Source organism: Lepus europaeus, chromosome 15, assembly GCF_033115175.1.
Source record: "Lepus europaeus isolate LE1 chromosome 15, mLepTim1.pri, whole genome shotgun sequence".
In the NCBI taxonomy this organism is placed as follows: Eukaryota; Metazoa; Chordata; class Mammalia; order Lagomorpha; family Leporidae; genus Lepus; species Lepus europaeus.
Window position 1 is genome coordinate 10449721 of NC_084841.1, and position 19921 is coordinate 10469641.

Consider the following 19921-nt stretch of genomic DNA (forward strand, 5'->3'; position numbering starts at 1 on the left):
CCACCAATGGCTCTACTCCCAACCTGTGTGTACTGATGGTCCTCTTCCCCACTTAATGCTGTATAATTGTTCAGACCTGGTTAATGCCACTCTTAGGATCATTGGTTACTATCCTCACCCTGTCTTTTATGACCTTGTCTAAATATGATCAGAGTCGACGAACTCGGAAGGCTTCCACAGCCTTGGCAACTCATGACGAGAGCCTAGGGTGGTTACTGGCGCCATAAACTAGAGTGTCAATTTGTTGGGTCAACAACAGGAGTCACTGTGCACTTGTTCCTCATGTGGGATCGCTGTCCTTAATGTGTTGTTCATTGTGACTTAATGCTATAAGTAGTACTCAAACAGTATGTTTCACTTTGTTTCTATGTGAGTGCAAACTGTTGAAATCTTTACTTAATATATACTAAATTGATCTTCTGTGTATAAAGATAATTGAAAATGAATCTTGATGTGAATGGAAGGGGAGAGGGAGCGGGAGAGGGGAGGGTTGCGGGTGGGAGGGAAGTTATGGGAGGGGGAAGCCATTGTAATCCATAAGCTATACATAGGAAATTTATATTCATTAAATAAAAGTAAAAAAAAAAAAAACATTAAGGACAGAGATCCTACATGGGGAGTAAGTGCACAGTGGCTTCTGTTGTTGACTTAACAATTGACACTCTTGTTTATGGCATCAGAATCACCCAAGGTTCTTGTCATGAGCTTCCAAGGCTATGGAAGCCTCTTGAGTTCGCCAACTCCAATTTTATTTACACAAGGCCATAGTCAAAGTGGAAGTTCTCCCTTCAGAGAAAGGTACCTCCTTCTCTGATGGCCCATTCTTTCTGTTGGGATCTCACTCACAGAGATCTTTCATTTAGGTTTGTTTGTTGTTGTTGTTGTTTTTTGCCACAGTGTCTTGGCTTTCCATGCCTGAAATACTCTCATAGGCTTTTTAGCCAGATCCAAATGCCTTAAGGGGTGATTCTGAAGCCAGAGTGCTGCTTAGGACATCTGCCATTCTATGAGTCTGCTGTGTATCCCGCTTCCCATGTTGGATTGTTCTCTCCTTTTTAATTCTATCAGTTAGTATTAGCAGACACTAGTCTTGTTTATGTGATCCCTTTGACATAATAGTGTTAGATTTAAAATTAAAAAGTAAATGAAAATAGGAGCTAATATCAATAATTAGTGGTTTGAAACCGAGCTGCAGAACAACAATAAAATTATATTCTCAGTACAATGAGAAGTGAGCACAGGACTAACATGGTCTCCCCCACGTCATTCAGTCCCACTCCTTTTACTTGAAAAACATGAACATCTTTTGAACATAAAGCATACTCTCCTCTCCCAAAAAGACAATTATCACATTTTTTACCTGGTTTGTGGTAACTAATACACAGAACACAAAAGAAAATATAATGTATATAAGCAAAATTGACATTCTGAGATTTTATTACTGTTTATAGCCTTTGTCACCACTATCAAGGAACAGTGGTTTTTCTAACTACTACATGTGGAATTCTTTATTTAGTGGGTGGTTAAGCTTGTGATTATAAAGTAAATTGAAAGAATGTCATTGTCAAAGTTGAGAGAAAAATAAAAAAGAGGGGTCAGCACTGTGGTACAGTAGGTTAAGACATTGCCTGCAGTGCCAGCAACGCATATGTGCGCCAGTTCAAGTCCTGGTTGTTCCACTTCCAATCCAGCTCCCTAATCATGTGCCTGAGAAAGTACGGAAAGATGATCCAAGTACTTGGGCCCCTGTCCCCACATAGAAGACCCAGATGAAGCTCCTGGCTTCCAGCTTCAGCCTGGCCCAGCCCTGGCCATTGTGGACATTTGGGGAATGAACCAGCAGATGGAAGCTCTCTCAATCAATATCTATCTATCCATCTACCTCTCTCTCTGTCTTTTTCTCCCTCTCTCTCTCTCTTTCTCTTTCTCCCTCTCTCTGTAACTCTGCCTTCCAAATAAATAAACAAATATTTTTTAATAAAAAGAAAGAAGGAAGAAAAGGAGGAGGAAGGAGGGAGGGCAGATAGGGTGAGAAGTATTATTGTGCTCTTAAAATTGTATATATGAAATATGTTTCCTTTATATAAATTATAGAAAACATTTTTTAAAAAAATACTCTTCCCACTTGAATCTTCGCTAGCCCTAGCCATGCAGAAATACAGTATTACTTTTCCATTTTTCAATCCTTCTTAGAGGTTGTAGCAATGATCAGAATTTACTTAATATTTTGCAAACCTGTCCTCCCCATAAGTTTCTAGGTCCTTTTTATCTTTGAATCCTTACTTTCAGAATCTCACTGATTAGTAACTCATCACCATGGCCCCTATCTGTCCTTCTGTGCCACCTACACATCTACATTTCAGTTCTGTCACTGTCATCTTCTGCATATGAATTCAAAGATAAATCTGCTTCATTTATTTCTGCACTCATAATCCACAGCATAGAAGGTGACTATATAACTGCTGTACAATAAATGCTTGTTTTATTAAAATTAATTCACACCTTCTTATCAACAAATAGGAAGAAAACCCTGCCCTCAAAGTGCTTGGCATCGACCTTCATTCCACACATAAAAACACAATGTGATCAGAAACCACCAAGAAACACAGATGGAGACTCAACACATGGACTTGACCATGGAACACAGAATCAAGATCTACCACCATCCATCAACTTCCAATAAAAAGAGATCAAGATCCATTGTCCCTGAGTCTGAGTTAACCCCAGAAAGAGGTGTAATTGCTTAAGCTGTAATAGGCATCACAGCTTCCAATCAAATGAAATGTGCCATAGAGTATAGTTGTTAAAAACTTGAACTTGAAAACCAGACTGCCTGGGCTTCACCCCACAGCTCCACGGCTACAACTCTTGTGTCTGAGATTTGGGGCTAGCCATTTAAAAATCATAATGATCTTGCTGGTGCCGTGGCTCACTTGGCTAATCCTCCACCTGCAGTGCCGGCACCCTGGGTTCTAGTCCTGGTTGCGGCACCAGATTCTGTCCCGATTGATCCTCCTCCAGTTCAGCTCTCTGCTGTGGCCCGGGAAGGCAGTGGAGAATGGCTAAAGTCCTTGGGCCCTGCACCCGCATGGAAGACCAGGAGGAAGCACTTGGCTCCTGGCTTCGGATTGGTGCAGCGTACTGGCCGTAGCACACTGGCCATAGCGACCATTTCGGGGGTGAACCAACGGAAAGGAAGACCTTTCTCTCTGCCTCTCTCTCTCTCTCACTGTCTAACTCTGCCTGTCAAAAAATAAAAATTAAAAAAATAAAAATTAAAAATCATAATGATCTTTAAAAAAAAAAGGTGAGGGAGGGGAGCTGGCATACCAGGTAAAGCTGCAGTGCGGCATCCCATATTGGCACAAGTTTGGATCCCAGCTGCTCCACTTCCAATCTAGCTGTCTGCTATGGCCTGGGAAAGCAAGTCTTGGGACCCTGAACCTTTGTGGGAGACCCAGAAGAAGCTCCATGCTCCTGGCTTTGGATTAACCCACTTCAGATTAGCCCAGCTCTGGCCATTGAGGTCATTTGGGGAATGAACAAGCAGATGGAAGACCTCTCTCTCTGCCTCTGCCTCTCTGTAACTCTGCCTTCCAAATAAATAAATAAAATATTTCAAAACATCATAATGCTCCCATTTCCTCCTCTGCAAAATATGAGGATTAAGAGTCTCAGTTTTAGGATTCTTCTGATTGTTCAGTGAACTAGCACATTCAGTATGCTAGGAACCACTCCTACACTGAGAATCGAATAACTGACTGTAATTCCTCTGAAAGTCAGGCTGGCTGATCTGCAGGGAGTAGAGGGAGGCCAGAGAAAGGGACCTGGAGGCCAAACCGGGCACACACATTGAATCAGGCCTGGAGCCATGGTTTCTAAAGCCAGCTGCAATCTAACCTTCGGGCCTTACCAGACATCCTCCACCCTGTATCTAGGCCATCTCTGATGATAGTCATCGCTGTACAGTAATAAAACAAAGGGAAACAAAGGTCTACATTCTAATAATGCTACGACATTTCAACAGAAGGTGAAAGTTAACTTGCTAAGAACTAAGAAGGAACACCTGCAGAAGGCTGTGATTACACACTAGTATCCAAAGCTACATTTATGACCCTTTAATCCATGAAAAAGAGCCCTCAATTACTCATCTGAAATCACAAAATGTAAGCCGAGGTTGCTGTCGCTCACTTCCCTGATGAAGATGCTCATCCCTTCCGAATGGATAATGATTAGCAACACTGCACAATGAGAAAAAAACAAATGCAGGCCTGTCAACGGGAATTTTATTATACAACTTACATGAAGATCACCAATTTGCTTGCAAAATTCTTCATAATCCTGGTCAAAATCCATTTTCCGCTGATCTAAGAAATTATATTCCTTTTTCTTTATCGTTGCAACAATGCCCTGAAATATTATAAAAGAAATAAGACAATATTTCAATATTCTTGTACTGCTTAACTAAATTTGGCAGAACCGATAAAATCACTCCTCCCTCAAAATAAAAATAAAGGTGAAGAATTACTTCTCTAATTATTCACACTACTCAGTGTTTATTACTTTACAGGCACTGTAATGTTGCCATACTGCACTCAAAGAAATCATTTAGAAAGTAGTTTCATCACGTTTTATATATTTTTAAAGAATAAAATAAAAAACCACATTTGAAAACTATTAGGAGAAATGTTTTCTCTAAAAATTTCTTAGTGATCACATCTGAAATAATCTTTAAAAAAAAAAAAAAGAAACCCAGAGTGGAATTCACTAAAATATTTTTGTTAAGAAGTTTAAATCTTGGGGCCAGCATTGTGGCATAGCAGGTAAAGCCACCACATGCAATGCCAGCGTCCCATATGGGCACAGTTCATGTCCTGGCTGCTCCACTTCTGATCTAGCTCCCTAATGGACTGAGAAATGCAGTGGAAGATGGCACAAGTGCTTGGGACCCTGATACCCACGTGGGAGACCTGGAAGACACTCTTGGCTTTAGCCTCATCCAGTCCCAGACATTGCAGCCATCTGGGGAATGAACCAGCAGACTGAAGATCGATCTCTCTCTCTCTCTCTTTCTCTCTCTCTCTCTCTTTCCCTGTCTCTCTATAACTCTGACTTTCAAATAAATAAATAAATATTTTTTTAATCTCAGGGGAAAAAACAGGCTTTAATAGAACATAGGGAAGGAAAGAAATAATGCTGTTATTGTGTCTACAGATAACAAGCTACCTTCCAAGCTTCAACTGTCTTAAATAAAATGTCAGACCACAATCAACGACTTACAAACTCCAGAATTAATTGCTTCCTTCTGCCCTACATAGCTACAGTCTGTGACTACAGAAGTACAAATTAGGCTATTCATCTCCTTGAAAATACTATTATCAGAAGTTTGTTTGCTCTGAATAATGAGATATAATGCTCTGTGATCATGCTTAACCGAGTACTAAGCCATTCTCAAACCCAGGTGCCCACACTGTTGACAGAGGCATATAATTTTTATGAGGAATATTGGGCCTCTGACAATCTCTGCCTCAAAGTCATTTTCATTTAAATATCAAATCTCTCAGTAGACAAAAGTTTATAAACTGCTTGGGGCCGGCACTGTGGTGTGGCGGGTGAGGCTACCGCCTGCAGTGCCAGCATCCCATATAGGCGCCGGTTCAATTCCTGGCTGCTCCATTTCTGATCCAGCTCTCTGCTGTGGCCTGGGAAGGCAGTAGAAGGTGGCCCAAGTCCTTGGGCCTCTGCACCTGTATGGGAGACCTGGAGGAAGCTCCTGGCCTCTGGCTTCAGATCGATGCATCCGTTGCGGCCATCTGGGGAGTGAACCAGCAGATGGAAGACCTCTCTCTCTCTCTCTCTCTCTCTCTCTCTCTCCCTCTCCTCTCTCTGTGTAACTCTGACTTTCAAATAAATAAATAATTTTAAAAAAAAGTTTATAAACTGCGTTAACTTCTTAAATCAAGTTTACTGCTTAAAACAACCTATACTTTCATTTGATATAATAATGGGTAGTCTAATTTAGAGACACATGCACAGTTTTATTTAAAATGTCTTTAAAAAGTATAGAAAAGCTATATTACACATTTTAATGTAGTAATTAAAAATATTTGGGGGCAGGCATTTAGCCTAGTAAAGATGTCCACATCCCACAAAGGAGTGACTGGTTAGACACCCACCTCCATCTCCTAACCCCAGCTTCCTGCTGAATAGACCCTGGGAGGCAGGGGTGATGGCCCAAGTGGTAGAGTTCCTGCCACTCAAGTGGGAGACCTGAGCTGCATTTCTGGATCACAGCTTCGGGTACCAACTCAACCCCAGCATTGCAGGAATCTGGGAGTGACCATAGATAAGATTGATCGATATCTCTCTCTCTCTCTCTCTCTCTCTCTCTCTCTCTCTCTTTCTCTCTCTCTCTCTCAAATATTTTAAGTTTTGATTTGGTTCCTGAATAACTCCTACTGCCTTGTGAAAGGCTATAACATTCACTCAAGAGGACTAAGTTAAATAAATGAAACAATTAATCATGACCTTTAATCCACCTAATCAAATTCACTCTGCTTAACCTTTCACTTGAAACATACTTACTGCACAGCTATTATGTGCCAATAAACTCTGAAGAGGCAGGAGCAGAGCAGAGAGATGGCCCTGCTCTCAGCTGACTCGCAGACCTGCTTGAGGACAGGGAGTCAGAACATGTGTTAAGTCACCACAAATGAAGGTGATAATGACAGAGGATAAAATGGATAGGGTGACATGGAGTGACTGAGGTGAACCAGGGGCCAAAGAAAACTTCATTGAGAAGCTTGGACATTTAAATCAAGATCTGGAAGCCACAGAGTAAACAACCATGTGATAATCCAGAGACAGAAGCTTTCAGGGGAAGAAGGAAAAAAAAGGCTCTGCACGCTCTAAACAGACTGAACGTAACCTGTCCTGTGTCCAGAATATACAGTGAGGAACGGAGAGACGAGCGAGCAGGATGGAGCAAGCAGGGCCGTGACAGTCATGCAGAGAATATGAGATTCAATTCCGTGGACAACACTCAGAGCCACTAACATCGGCACTAATACACGAAATCCTCACTTTATGGCTTTCACATACCTTCCACATTTTATCTCACTACCCTCTGGCATAAACATTTTAACCAACACTTTAAATTTTCAAAGCAATTCTAGTATTTTTATCAGGTTAGAACAGACGTCTTATCTGCATTTACTCAGACTCAGTTCAACGTCTCATTTGAAAATAAACTTTGAAATGTGCTCCTATGCTGTTTTTTATTAAAAATAGAAAATCATTAGATTCCAAACTGAAAAATAAATGGACACAGTCCCTCTTTGTCTTGAAAACCCGTCAAAGTACAACTTATCCACTTTGCTGTTCACACACAGCACACCTTGAAAACATGTTTTTCTTTCCCAAAACCCAAGAGTTCAGGAAATGAGAACTTTCTCTAAATTGCCTAAATTGTTAGAGTACAAAAATCAGTGCACAACAGTAAATTATGTGATCAAATTCAAGCATAAAAAAAATTTCATTGTCACTGTCCCAAACAAGAAAAATCTTGATGACATCCATATAAAGAATTAAAAACACATTTTGTTTATAAATTGTCATTGTTAAATCCTCAAAATGCTATTTCATCACTATGCCCGCTTTCAAAGTAAGATGAGTCACACAGGTACCCCCACAAAATAAACCAAAGGAAAATCAAGAGAATTAGGAAAATTAGAGCTAGAATAAAACCCAGTGTTTTTAAATCTGTGTCCAAAAACAATGCTTAAAGGCAGAGATCATCAAATGCCATTCAGAACTTGCTGTCAGGCAGTGCATGATACACAGTATGTTCTTCATTAAATATATTTACATGAATAAATGAAATAATAACTTCAATGTTTTCTTGTACAACTAATAAAAATGCTTTTGCTTAATGGAGATTAATTTTTACTCTATTGATAAGTCATTCTCTTTTATATATATATACATATATATATATATATATATATAGAGAGAGAGAGAGAGAGAGAGAAAGCTTTTATTTAATAAATACAACTTTTGGATTATAGCAGTTCTTCCCCCCATACCCGCCCCTCACACCCTCAAACCATCCCACCTCCTACTCCCTCTCCCATCCCATTCTTCATTAGGATTCATTTTTAATTATCTTTATATACAGACGATCAACTCTATACTAAGTAAAGATTTCAACAGATTGCACCCACACAGGCACACAAAGCATAAAGTACTGTTTGGGCCAGCGCCACGGCTCACTAGGCTAATCCTCCGCCTGCGGCACTGGCACCCCAGGTTCTAGTCCCAGTTGGGGTGCTAGGTTCTGTCCCAGTTGCTCCTCTTCCAGTCCAGCTCTCTGCTGTGGCCCGGGAAGGCAGTGGAGGATGGCCCAAGTCCTTGGGCTCTGCACCCACAAGGGAGACCAGGACGACACCTGGCTCCTGGCTTCGGATTGGTGCAGCACCAGCTGTAGCGGCCATTTGGGGAGTAAACCAACAGAAGAAACACCTTTCTCTCTGTCTCTCTCTCTCTCACTGTCTAACTTTGCCTGTCAAAAAAAATAGCAAAAAAAAAAAAAAGTACTGTTTGAAGACTACTTTTACCGTTAATTCTCACAGTATAACACATTAAGGGCAAAGGTTCCCACATCGGGAGCAAATGCACAATGACTCCTGTTGCTGATTTAACAATTTGACACTCTTATTTATGACGTCAGTAATCACCTTAGGCTCTAGTCATGAGCTGCCAAGGCTATGGAAGCCTCTTGAGTTCTCCAACTCTGATCTTATTTAGACAATGCCATAGTCAAAGTGGAAGTTCTCTCCTCCCTTCAGAGAAAGGTACCTCCTTCTTTGATGGCCTGTTCTTTCCACTGGGATCTCACTCACAGAGATCTTTCATGTAGGTCATTTTCTGCCACAGTGTCTTGGCTTTCCATGCCTGAAATGCTCTCATAGGCTTTTTAGCCAGATCCAAATGCCTTAAGGGCTGATTCTGAGGCCAGAGTGCTGTTTAGGGCATTTGTCATTCTATGAGTCTGCTTTGTGTACTGAGAAGTCATCTTAAAACCACACACCTGAAAAGAACATATTGTCATCGTATACTTTGCCCAAATAAATCTGAGTTACTGTTAAAAGGCTATGGGGTTAGGGGTTGGCACCTTGGTGCAGCGGATTAAAGCACTGGCCTGAAGAGCCAGCAACCCAAGTGGGTGCCAGTTCTAGTACCGGCTGCTCCTCTCCTGATCCAGCTCTCTGTTGTGGCCTGGGAAAGCAGTAGAAGATGGCCCAAGTCTTTAGGACCCTGCACCCATGTGGGAGACCTGGAAGGGGCTCCTGGCTCCTGGCTTTGGATCGGCGCAGCTCCAGCCGTTGTGGCCCTCTTGGGAGTGAGCCAGAAGATGGAAGACCTTTCTCTCTGTTTCTACCTGTCTCTTTAACTTAACTCTGTCTTTCAAATAAATAAAATAAATCTTTAAAACAAAAGGTCATGGGATTAAATTTCATACCACAGACTCATAATTCCATTCTAAATATGGTTGTTTGTATAAAATTCTAAATTTCAGTTACAGGTAACAGTAGCAAATTGGTTTTAAAGCATAATACCTGATGTTTAGTGACCATATCTTCTAGCCCTTCAATCTTAGAATCTTGCAGGACTGAATAGGTCTTGCAAGTTGTGAGGATGTCTATTATCTTGGCAAGACGTCGGTGGAAAGTTTCAAATTTTCCAAAAATATACATCTCACTAAATTCAAATTGCTTCTCATGTGGGTTTTCTTTAAGCTTCTGCTTTGTCTTATGAAAGCAGTGCTGGTATTCCTGAAAATCAAAATCCAAAATATAAGAAAGGGCCCCTAACAAAAGTATCAACCTTTCTTCAGTGAATGTGACAACAGCAAAATTAGAATGAAATTTGCAACATTTTACAGTTTCAAGCCTTTGCAAATACTCATACATCAGCCTGGAATATTATCCACTCCTACCCCCCAATCTAGCAAACTCTTCCTTGCTCATGAGGTAGTGCAAAGGTTTGGCTTTGCCACCTTGATGCCACTGTTTGATAACCATTCTGTGTATGTCTTGACATTCATTTATAAAGTGTGTGAAGAAAACTCCCTTTCCTGGGTCATTTTTGTATCCCCGGTACTCAATGTACTATTTGGATATGGTATGCCCCCAACAAGGAAGAATAAGTGAATAACTTTTCTAGGAGGTTTATTAGCACTCAGTTTTCTTACCACTAAAATCTTACCATTATTTTTAGTAACCAACAGTATGACAATTGCTAAATGATTTAAGATGGCATCAGCAAAAATAACATAAAAATAATAAAACATCCATTACCTGCTTAAGTTTAATTGCAGATAATATTTTTTCCACCACAATATCCTGTGGCTGGCTCCAGATGGAAGCAGTTCCATTGTTGGTAATGTAGGCTTTGCATGTAGATATCATCTGATTTGTCACCTGGAATTTTCCAGCAAAATGATGTTAAGTGCAGAAAACAGCCTGTGTTATAAATGTGAGAATCTTCTACCTCTCAGAGCTCAACATCTGGGAACATGAGCTTTGGGTTTATTTTTTCCATAAAAAAAACTATGATTAAGCACTGACCCTTTGCTATTGTCAAAAATCATTTGTGGAGGTGGGCCTCTGTCACAGCAGGTAAGATGTTTGTATGCTTAGATATATGGTGTGTGTATGTGTGTTTGCATGTTAAAGTTCCTGGGTTAAAGTCTCAACCTCTGTAATTCTAATCTCGGTTCTTGATAATGTGCACCCTGGAAGGGAACTGGTGATGGATGACTCAAGTACTTGGGTACCTGCCATCCACATGGGAAAGCTGGATTGAGTTTTTGGCTCCTGTCTCTGACCTAGCCTAGCCGAACTGTTGCAAGAACTTGAATAAACCAATAGATGGAAGATATGTCTGTCTGTCTGTCTCTATCTCTCTCCATCTCCCTTTCAAGTAGAATGAAAATAAACAATAATATTAAATCACTTGTGAAGTTACACAGTTGAAAGCACTATGGAAAATCAATAATTTGGACCACATCATTTACCCAAGATGAATTGTCCTAACCAAACATGCACTTCCCTAACCAAGAGCTGATGAGAGTTTCCTCAACCTCCCTTGATTGCCTGCTCTAACATTTCACACATGGTTGATAAGCACCATGATCTTTTCAGGCCACCATGCAATGTCAAAACAAGAAGTCCACAGAAGGGCCAGCATTGTGGCACAGCAAGTTAAGTCACTGCCTACAACCCCAGCATCCGGTTCATGTCCTGGCTGTCCGCTTCTGATATAGATCCCTGCTAACGCACCTGGTAAACAACAGATGATGGCCCAAAGTGCTTGTGCCCCTGCCACACACATGGGATGGAGTTCCAGGCTCCTGGCTTCAGCCTGACCCAGTCCTGGCAATTGTGGCCATTTTAGGGGTGAAACAGCAGATAGAAGATCACTGTCTTTGTCTTTCTCTTTCTCCCTCTAACACTGTCTTTCAAATAAATGAATAAATCTTAAAAGGAAGGAAGGAAGGAAGGAAGGAAGGAAGGAAGGAAGGAAGGGAGGGAGGGAGGGAGGGAGGGGAAAGAAGACTACAGAAAGAAGAGTGAAGCTAACATATGAAATGATTAACATTTTATTTTCACTTCCAATGTTAAAACATCTGTCAGGAATGTGTTGGCTTTTTAAATAAAGTAAAAAGAAAATTAAATGATGGTGTTGCATACATAGAATGATGCCCTCCCTGGGACCTGTGGCATGAAGGGTGAGGGTGTCGGTAAAAGAAGACCACCTGTGCTTGCGTGTGAGGTCAGCATACAACCCTGTCTCTCTCTCCATTTTTATTTTTATGTTCATTTATTTGTTTTATTTACTTGGAAGGCAGAGAGAAAAACAGAGCGCTCCCACCCAGTGGCTCATTCCTCAAATGCCTGCAACAGGCAGGGCTGGGAACACAGTCTGGGTCTCCCAAGTGAGTGGCAGGGACCCAACTATTCGACAGAGTTCGGACTTGAATCCAGGCACTCCAATACAGATGCAGGTGTCTCGTTCTAGTGGCATCTTAATCTCATAAACACCACCCCTCTCTCTTTTTGTACCTGTCAAATTTTCCATAATGAAGCTTTTGATAACTCGACAAGTGGTGGTTTCACAATAATATTCTCAATCAAATCTTGCAAATAACATGCATGAAATCTATATCAATAATGCAAACTGAAAATGCCTTCTAATCCTTTCTCCCTCTCCATGACTTCAGTAACTCCTAGAACCCGAATGTTGGGTTTTTTAATAGTATCCTGTAGATTCCCGATAATATTTTTTAGATTTGTAATTTCTTCTTCTTTTCTCTGGTTTGCCTGTTTCCTTTCCTGTTCTCTGTCTTCTACACTTGATCTTAGCCAAAAGGCCGAGAAGCGATTGTTCTCTGTCTTCTAAGTCTGATATTCTCTCTTCTGCTTTGCCCATTCTGTTTTTAAGGCTCTCTAATGTGTTTGTCATTTGATCTATTGAATTCTTCATTTCATTATGATTTCTCATCACTATCAGAGTTTCTTGTTCCACTAGTTGTTTCATTTCATTTTGATTCCTCCTTAATATTTCATTTTCACGAGAGAGATTTTCTATCTTGTCCATTAAGGATTTCTGTAGTTCAAGAATTTGTTTTTGAGAACTTCTTAATGTTCTTATCAATTTTTTGAGATCCGCTTCTTGCATTTCTTCAATCTCATCATCTTCATAATCTTGAATTGGGGTGTCTTTTTCATTTGGGGGCGTCATAGTGTCTTCCTTGTTCTTGTTACCTCAGTTTTTGCGTTTGTTGTTTGGCATGTTGGAGATATTTGGTTTCTTCACTGTGGTGTTTTTTCTTGTTACACTATGGCTCTATATTAAGTGGACTGTCTGCTTTCAGTGGGGCCTTAGAGGCTTGAGATGAGTGTGGACTGAGAGCTGTGTTTGGTTCCTCAGGGTTGAGGGTGTGTCAAAGATGACACTCCCAGATTAGGTGTGGTAAATCTCTCTTTCTTTCTTTCTTTTTTTGATTCAAAAGGGAGGTAATTCCGCACAGCTGAACAGAATTGGAGGTAGTTAGCAGGCGAATGATATACCCACAGGAGCCAGAGATCGGAAGCTCTTTCCCAAGGACCACACAGGGAATCTCTGCTGCCCTCAGTGTGGGCTCCAATTCTCCTGCAGTCTCCCACTGGGGTGCCAAGTTAGATGCTAATCTCCTGTTATTTCACCCCTCCCCCCAGAGTCAGGTTTTTCTGCTAGGCTCAGGGCCGGTGCAGACCTGAGGTCGCCCTGCTTATGACGTATGTCCAAAATGGCGCCTGCTCTTTGTCTTACTCACCTTTGAGGGGTGAGTGGAGAGAGAGAAACTCGTGTCCGTATCGGTCACTTTTTTTTTTCCTCTCTCTCTTCTAGTTAGCCTGGTGAACTTTTCCCCACGGAGTTTCAAGCCTCGTTCCCTCTAGTCTCCTCTTTCCGCTTGCCCGCTGGTGTCTCGGGCTATTGATGTTCGGCTCACCTCGCGTTCCAGTGCTGGTGTGTTGAGTCTGCCGCTGGTGTCCCAAACTTGGACTCCCACGCTCTCCACACAGGTCCACTGTGAATCACTAGTTCCGGAAGAGTTTCCTCTGCTGTTTCTTCCCCTACTCTTCCTTGACCCTGCAGTATCTCCACTTTTATTAAAGTGTCTCTCCCCCGAACTAATAGTGTGCTACCTTCCTATTCCGCCATCTTGCCGCTCTCTCCTATTAGAAGACATTTTCAGTGAGATACTAGCAGAAAATTTCCCAGGTTTGGAGAAGGACAGAGGCATCTTAGTACAGGAAGCTTATAGAACCCCTAATAAACATGACCAAAAGAGATCCTCACCACGACACATCGTAATCAAACTCACCACAGTGAAACATAAAGAAAAGATCCTAAAATGTGCAAGAGAGAAACGTCAGATTACTCTTAGAGGATCTCCAATTAGACTCACAGCAGACTTCTCATCAGAAACCCTACAAGCTAGAAGGGAATGGCGAGACATAGCCCAGGTACTAAGAGAGAAAAACTGCCAGCCCAGAATATTATATTCTGCAAAGCTCTCATTTGTGAATGAAGGTGAAATTAAAACTTTTCATAGCAAACAGAAACTGAAAAAATTTGTTGCAACTCGTCCTGCCCTGCAAAAGATGCTTAAAAATGTGTTACACACAGAAACACAGAAACATGGTCACCAATATGAAAGAAGGTAAAGGAAGGAAACCTCACAGCAAAAGATCACAGGAAGCTCAATTTCTCTTTGACATAGAATTAAACTCTGATGCTCTGTTAAAGCAATGTGTTAAAGTAATCTATTATGTTCTCTTGATGTCTGTTAAATTCTAATTGTTCAAAAACAGCTGAATTTTTATTAAGAGCTATGGGTTATTTAAATATGTGCTTATTTTCAAAGATTTGAATAATCACCTTGTACCAATGATCAAATGTGGTCTATGTTATGTCATGATTTTAAGGAATCTTATTTCAACCAGATATTTTGGATTTTGAGCCTTCTTGGCATTCTTGACAGGCATTCAAAAAAATCAAAGTTTCAAACAATCTGGTCTCTAAAATTTCCAGTAAATCCTGGACTTTGGTTTTTCCAGTTTGGGCCCAACTGAAAAAATCGAAGGACCTATGTCTCTCATGTTATAGAGACACCAACTAATCAGGCTATTTGGATTATATTAGAAGGACTGTCAAGATGTGATGTGGTACCAAACTTTAAGTTTCTATAATGGAAAATGCTATTAATACAAATGTTTGAGAATTAAAAAGTCTAATGATCTTGTGTTACTAGACATGATAGTTATCTTAATGAGAAAGCCCCAGAGGCCTAAAGGGTTAAATACTTGCAAAATCCTACAGGTGCTTTCAAAAATACTGTGAAGTAAGCAAATGCCTCTTGTTGGTTGATGAGTTTATAATTTTAAACATGGCGACTTAAAGTCTTTTGTCATCCACAGTTATATATGATTTGCTGCTCATAAAACTAAAGCGTTGTTAGTTCTGTGTTTAGCTGCCCTCCTATAGGTTCCTATGGACTTTTTCCAGCCATTTCTATTGTATTCAGTACTTTGGGATGGCTCTGTAATCAGATGAAGCCAATAATGTATTAGCAGTACCAACTGAGAGAAAGTATGGTTAACTGAGGTTACTAACAACAAAAAGCAATTCAAATCAATTGGCAATCTACAAAAAGAGTTAAAGATTTTAAAAGCTATTATTAAAATTGCTATATTGGTCTATTATGCTATGTTATATGTGTGTACATATTGTATGTCCACATGGGGAAATTTTATTAAGAGTTTTATTTTAAATGGCTTATAGATAAGATTGTCCATAAATTTAAGCTGCTAAAATCAATCAAAGATACATTTTAATTTGTGTGACCTGAATCTGTGTATCATATGTTTTAAACGTGCTGGTAGAAAGAAACTAAAAACATTTTATATGGTTGTGCTTAAGTTTACTGGTTAAACAAACTATACCATGTTAGATATTTAAGAGGTGTTTCCAAATACATGATTCTTAAAATTTATAGAAGGCATTGGACCTTCTGGTAAATGTTTTCTTAAGTTGTTATCTAATGGTTGAAATGCTTTGCTAAGATTCATGTAATATTGCTATTGTCAGCAAGCGATCTAGGACTTGCTCCTTCATTTCTCTATTCTAAGCCCAACTTGTTCTTTCATTTCTCTATTCTCTTCAAGGTAGGAAACTAATTCTATTATGAAGGAATCTGTAGGACGCACAATTTAATCTTTAGACCTTATAAAAGAGATGGCTAACATTTTTCTGTAATAGCATAGCCAAAATAAGAACTTAAATAATAATCTCATAGCTAGATTCACTTCGCCATCAGCGAAGTATACAGTAAGTAGAAAAAACCTCCCTTTCACACCAAAGGGAAAGAAAGTTTTAAAGTGAGAATAAAATTTTCCTCATGGGCATTGTCTACCTTAGAAAAACTACTACAGAACATGCCTGTGACTATAGACTTGTAGTTCAGGCCACCGAAGATTAGAGATGGGATACGGGCACTCCCTTGACTTGCATCCTCTGGTCTGCTTTAACACAAACCAGGAGGAAAAGAAAGCTAGGCATCAGAAGCAATGGGTGGCAGGCCTATTAATGGCTGATCTGTACAGTGATCTGCCCTCAAGGAGACCCAACAGGCCAGTCCACTGCAGTGGCTTTCAATGTGGTAAGCCTGGGCTTCAGCAGAAGTCAATTTGTGAAGAGCCCTGGCAGCTCTGCCAAGAGTTGGATCACTGGAAATGGACCTGCCCTGGAGTTGAAGGATGCCCAGGTCAGAGTCACAGATCTTATTGGCTCTAAGCTGAAAAGCCCTTCACTCAGCCCAACTTCCAAAGTGACCACTGCAGCTGAGGGGACGGCCAAGTAGGGTCAGCAACAATGCAGGCAGAACTGTAAATTTCTTGTTAGCGATGCCACCTGCCTTTTCCTGGCCAGCTCTCCTCCCAGGCCAGCCAAGTAATGAAAGTCAACAGAGTGCCTTCCCCTAGGAGGTTCACACCTCCCTTAGGATATACCCCATGTGAAGAGATAGATAGGTCTGGGCCTCTTAACTTACAAGGCCTAAAGCCCACCAGATTATTATCAAGCCCCTTCTGTCAGGTTCTATTTGCCTCTCAATCACAAAACTTAATTGTAGCTTAGACAGCACCTTTCTCAGCTCCTCTAATAATGACTCTGTCCTTTGTTCTAGGCCCTGTCTACTGCACTTGGGCCTCATTCCTTCGTAATCATAACCTCTACTCTACCACCAATGGCTCTACTCCCAACCTGTGTGTACTGATGGTCCTCTTCCCCACTTAATGCTGTATAATTGTTCAAACCTGGTTAATACCACTCTTAGGATCATTGGTTACTATCCTCACTCTGTCTTTTATGACCTTGTCTAAATATGATCAGAGTCGGCAAACTTGGGAAGCTTCCATAGCCTTGGCAACTCATGACGACAGCCTAGGGTGGTTACTGGCGCCATAAACTAGGGTGTCAATTTGTTGGGTCAACAACAGGAGTCACTGTGCACTTGTTCCTCATGTGGGATCTCTGTCCTTAATGTGCTGTACATTTTGATTTAATGCTATAACTAGTACTTAAACAGTATGTTTCACTTTGTGTTTCTATGTAGGTGCAAACTACTGAAATCTTTATACTAAATTGATCTTCTGTATATAAAGAGAATTGAAAATGAATCTTGATGCAAATAGAAGGGGAAAGGGAACGGGAGAGGGGAGGGTTGCGGGTGGGAGGGAAGTTATAGGAGGGGGAAGCCATTGTAATCCATAAACTGTACACTGGAAATTTATATTCATTAAATAAAAGTTTAAAAAAAAATAATGCAAACTGATTTCTGAGTCTTATTTACATGGGGAATATCCCCCTGGCCCTAACATTTTTTTTTTTTTGACAGGCAGAGTGGACAGTGAGAGAGAGAGAGAGAGAGAGATAGAAAGGTCTTCCTTTTCCGTTGGTTCACCCCCCAATGGCCGGTGCGGCGCACCGCACTGATCAGAAGCCAGGAGCCACGTGCTTCCTCCTGGTCTCCCATGCGGGTACAGGGCCCAAGGACTTGGGCCATCCTCCACTGCCTTCCCGGGCCTTAGAGGAAAGCTGGACTGGAAGAGGAGCAACCAGGACAGAATCAGGCACCCCAACCGGGACTAGAACCTGGTGTGCCAGCGCCACATGTGGACGATTAGCCTATTGAGGCTTTGGCCTAACATATTAAAACACGAAGACTTTGGGAAGGGCTGTTTGGGATGTCCCTGATCTCCATCTGAAATTACCAACACAAAAGCAGAGGAAAAATGCTTGCCATTTACCTCTAAAGGCTGGGTCTCTAATCCCAGTAAGAATTACACCTCCTAATTCCTAGTACTGACAAAACAAGTCTTGGTAGGTTAAAAAAAAAAATCTTCCATTTTAATACAACATTTAAAATGCCTGCTTTGTTATGGCCTTGCCTAAATACTGACGGAGTTTTTGGATTCAAAAGGCTTCCATAGCCTAGGCAGCTCATGTCAAGAGCCTCAGGTGATCACTGATCATACTTAAGAGTGTTAATTGTTAAATTAACAACAGGAATCACTGTGCACTAACTTCCATGCAGGACCTCTGTCCTCAAAGAATTGTATTATAATTAAGTCTAAGTGCTTGCAAGATATATCATTCTGGGCTGGCGCCACAGCTCACTAGGCTGATCCACCTGCGGAGCCAGCACCCAGAGTTCTAGTCCCGGTTGGGGTGCCGGATTGTGTCCCAGTTGCTCCTCTTCTAGTCCAGCTCTCTGCTGTGGCCCGGGAAGGCAATGGAGGATGGCCCAAGTGCTTGAGCCCTGCACACGCGTGGGAGACCAGGAGGAGGCACCTGGCTCCTGGCTTCAGATCTGCACAGCACACCGGCCACAAAGTGCCAGTCATAGTGGCCACTTGGGGGGTGAACCAACGGAAAAAGGAAGACCTTTCTCTCTGTCTGTCTGTCTGTCTCTCTCTCTCTAACCCTGTCTGTTTAAAAAAAAAAAAAAAAGATGTATCATTCTTGGGTGCTTCTTTAAAGTTAATTAAGTTCCTAAAAGAAAAAAAAAGGGCAAAATTAACTTAAAGACGCAATAACTGAACAGCCCTTGTCTCTTCTGTTGAGGAACAGTTTTTTGGTTTGGTTTAGTTTGGTTTTTGGTTTTTGGTTTTTGGTTTTTGGTTTTTTTAACCATGCAAATTGTTGAACTTTTTACTTATTATAGAGTTGGTCTGTGTATAAAGTTAATCGAAAATGGATCTTAGTGGAGAATGGGACTGGGGATGGGAGAGGGAGGAGGGGGAGGGGTAGAAGAGTGGGTGGGAAGGTGGGTACAGTGGGAAGAATCACTATATTCCTAAAGTTGTACTAGTAAAATGCACGAAGTTCGTATTCCTTAAATCAAAGGTTTCTTCTAGAGAAACAAAGAATGTCTGCTTTGATGATGAAAAAGTCATTGACTTCTTAGAGATGGTTTGAAAGGGGAACATCCATGGTACACACCATAAACACAAGTTAAGACCTAGGTTTTAAACGTTACTATGTGTTGGCAGACCTTTATACTTGCTTGATACATTGCTGGAATGGTACAAGTGGCTTTTGTTACCATGATTACTGTTCTAATAACACCAAGTAAACAACTGCAGCATCAAATAAATGTGGAGCAGTGGCATATAGAATTTGAAAGAGGGAACAGTTAAATATAGTTTTTCTTAATTAAAATTTACCCAACTGGAATAAGTGATGCTCAAAATATCATAGGGAAAGAAACTCAAAAATGAATCTTTTATTTTTGTTATATGAAAAATAAAATATTTATTATAATAATTAATTGGGGAAATAATGCTTTAACGGCTAGAAATAGCCTCTCATAAAAATTTAGTTATCTCTATTGATAGACTAAGCTTTATTTAAATTGCAAGATACATATCCTGTGGGCTGTGCCAACATGATAATTTTTCATTATCAACAGATGGACCACTGGCAAGGAACTATGAGTGACAACGGATTCTGCTCTATGCACTTACCTTTACAAACAGAGATGTGATCTTCTCAGAGGTGTTGTAGTAATGAGAGATGCTATAGATCATTTTAATTGCACTTATAAGGGTAGGAATGGCATCAATCATGGATATCTGGAAGATATCACAAAAGTTTTCAAGGAAAAAATCATACTCAGAAAAATTCTAATTAGAATAGTCTAATCATTCTATCTTCATTAGAATAAAGTTTAACATAATTTTATTTAAAGTTTTACCTAATGTTTTACGTGAATATATTTAACAATAATTGTTTTTATTTTATATATTAATCA

General features: G+C 40.6%; 1 protein-coding gene across 1 annotated transcript in view; it reads right to left on the reverse strand.

The window, feature by feature from the left end:
- The window catches only part of DNAH5 (dynein axonemal heavy chain 5), a 265270-nt gene that overhangs the window by 230417 nt on the left and 14932 nt on the right, over nt 1-19921 (reverse strand). Inside the window, exons 9-12 of the mRNA XM_062212620.1 lie at nt 19635-19742; nt 10359-10481; nt 9618-9833; nt 4303-4410 (exon numbers count right to left, since the gene is read on the reverse strand). Coding sequence (XP_062068604.1) covers nt 4303-4410; nt 9618-9833; nt 10359-10481; nt 19635-19742 — 555 coding nt within the window. The remainder of the gene's footprint in view (nt 1-4302; nt 4411-9617; nt 9834-10358; nt 10482-19634; nt 19743-19921) is intronic.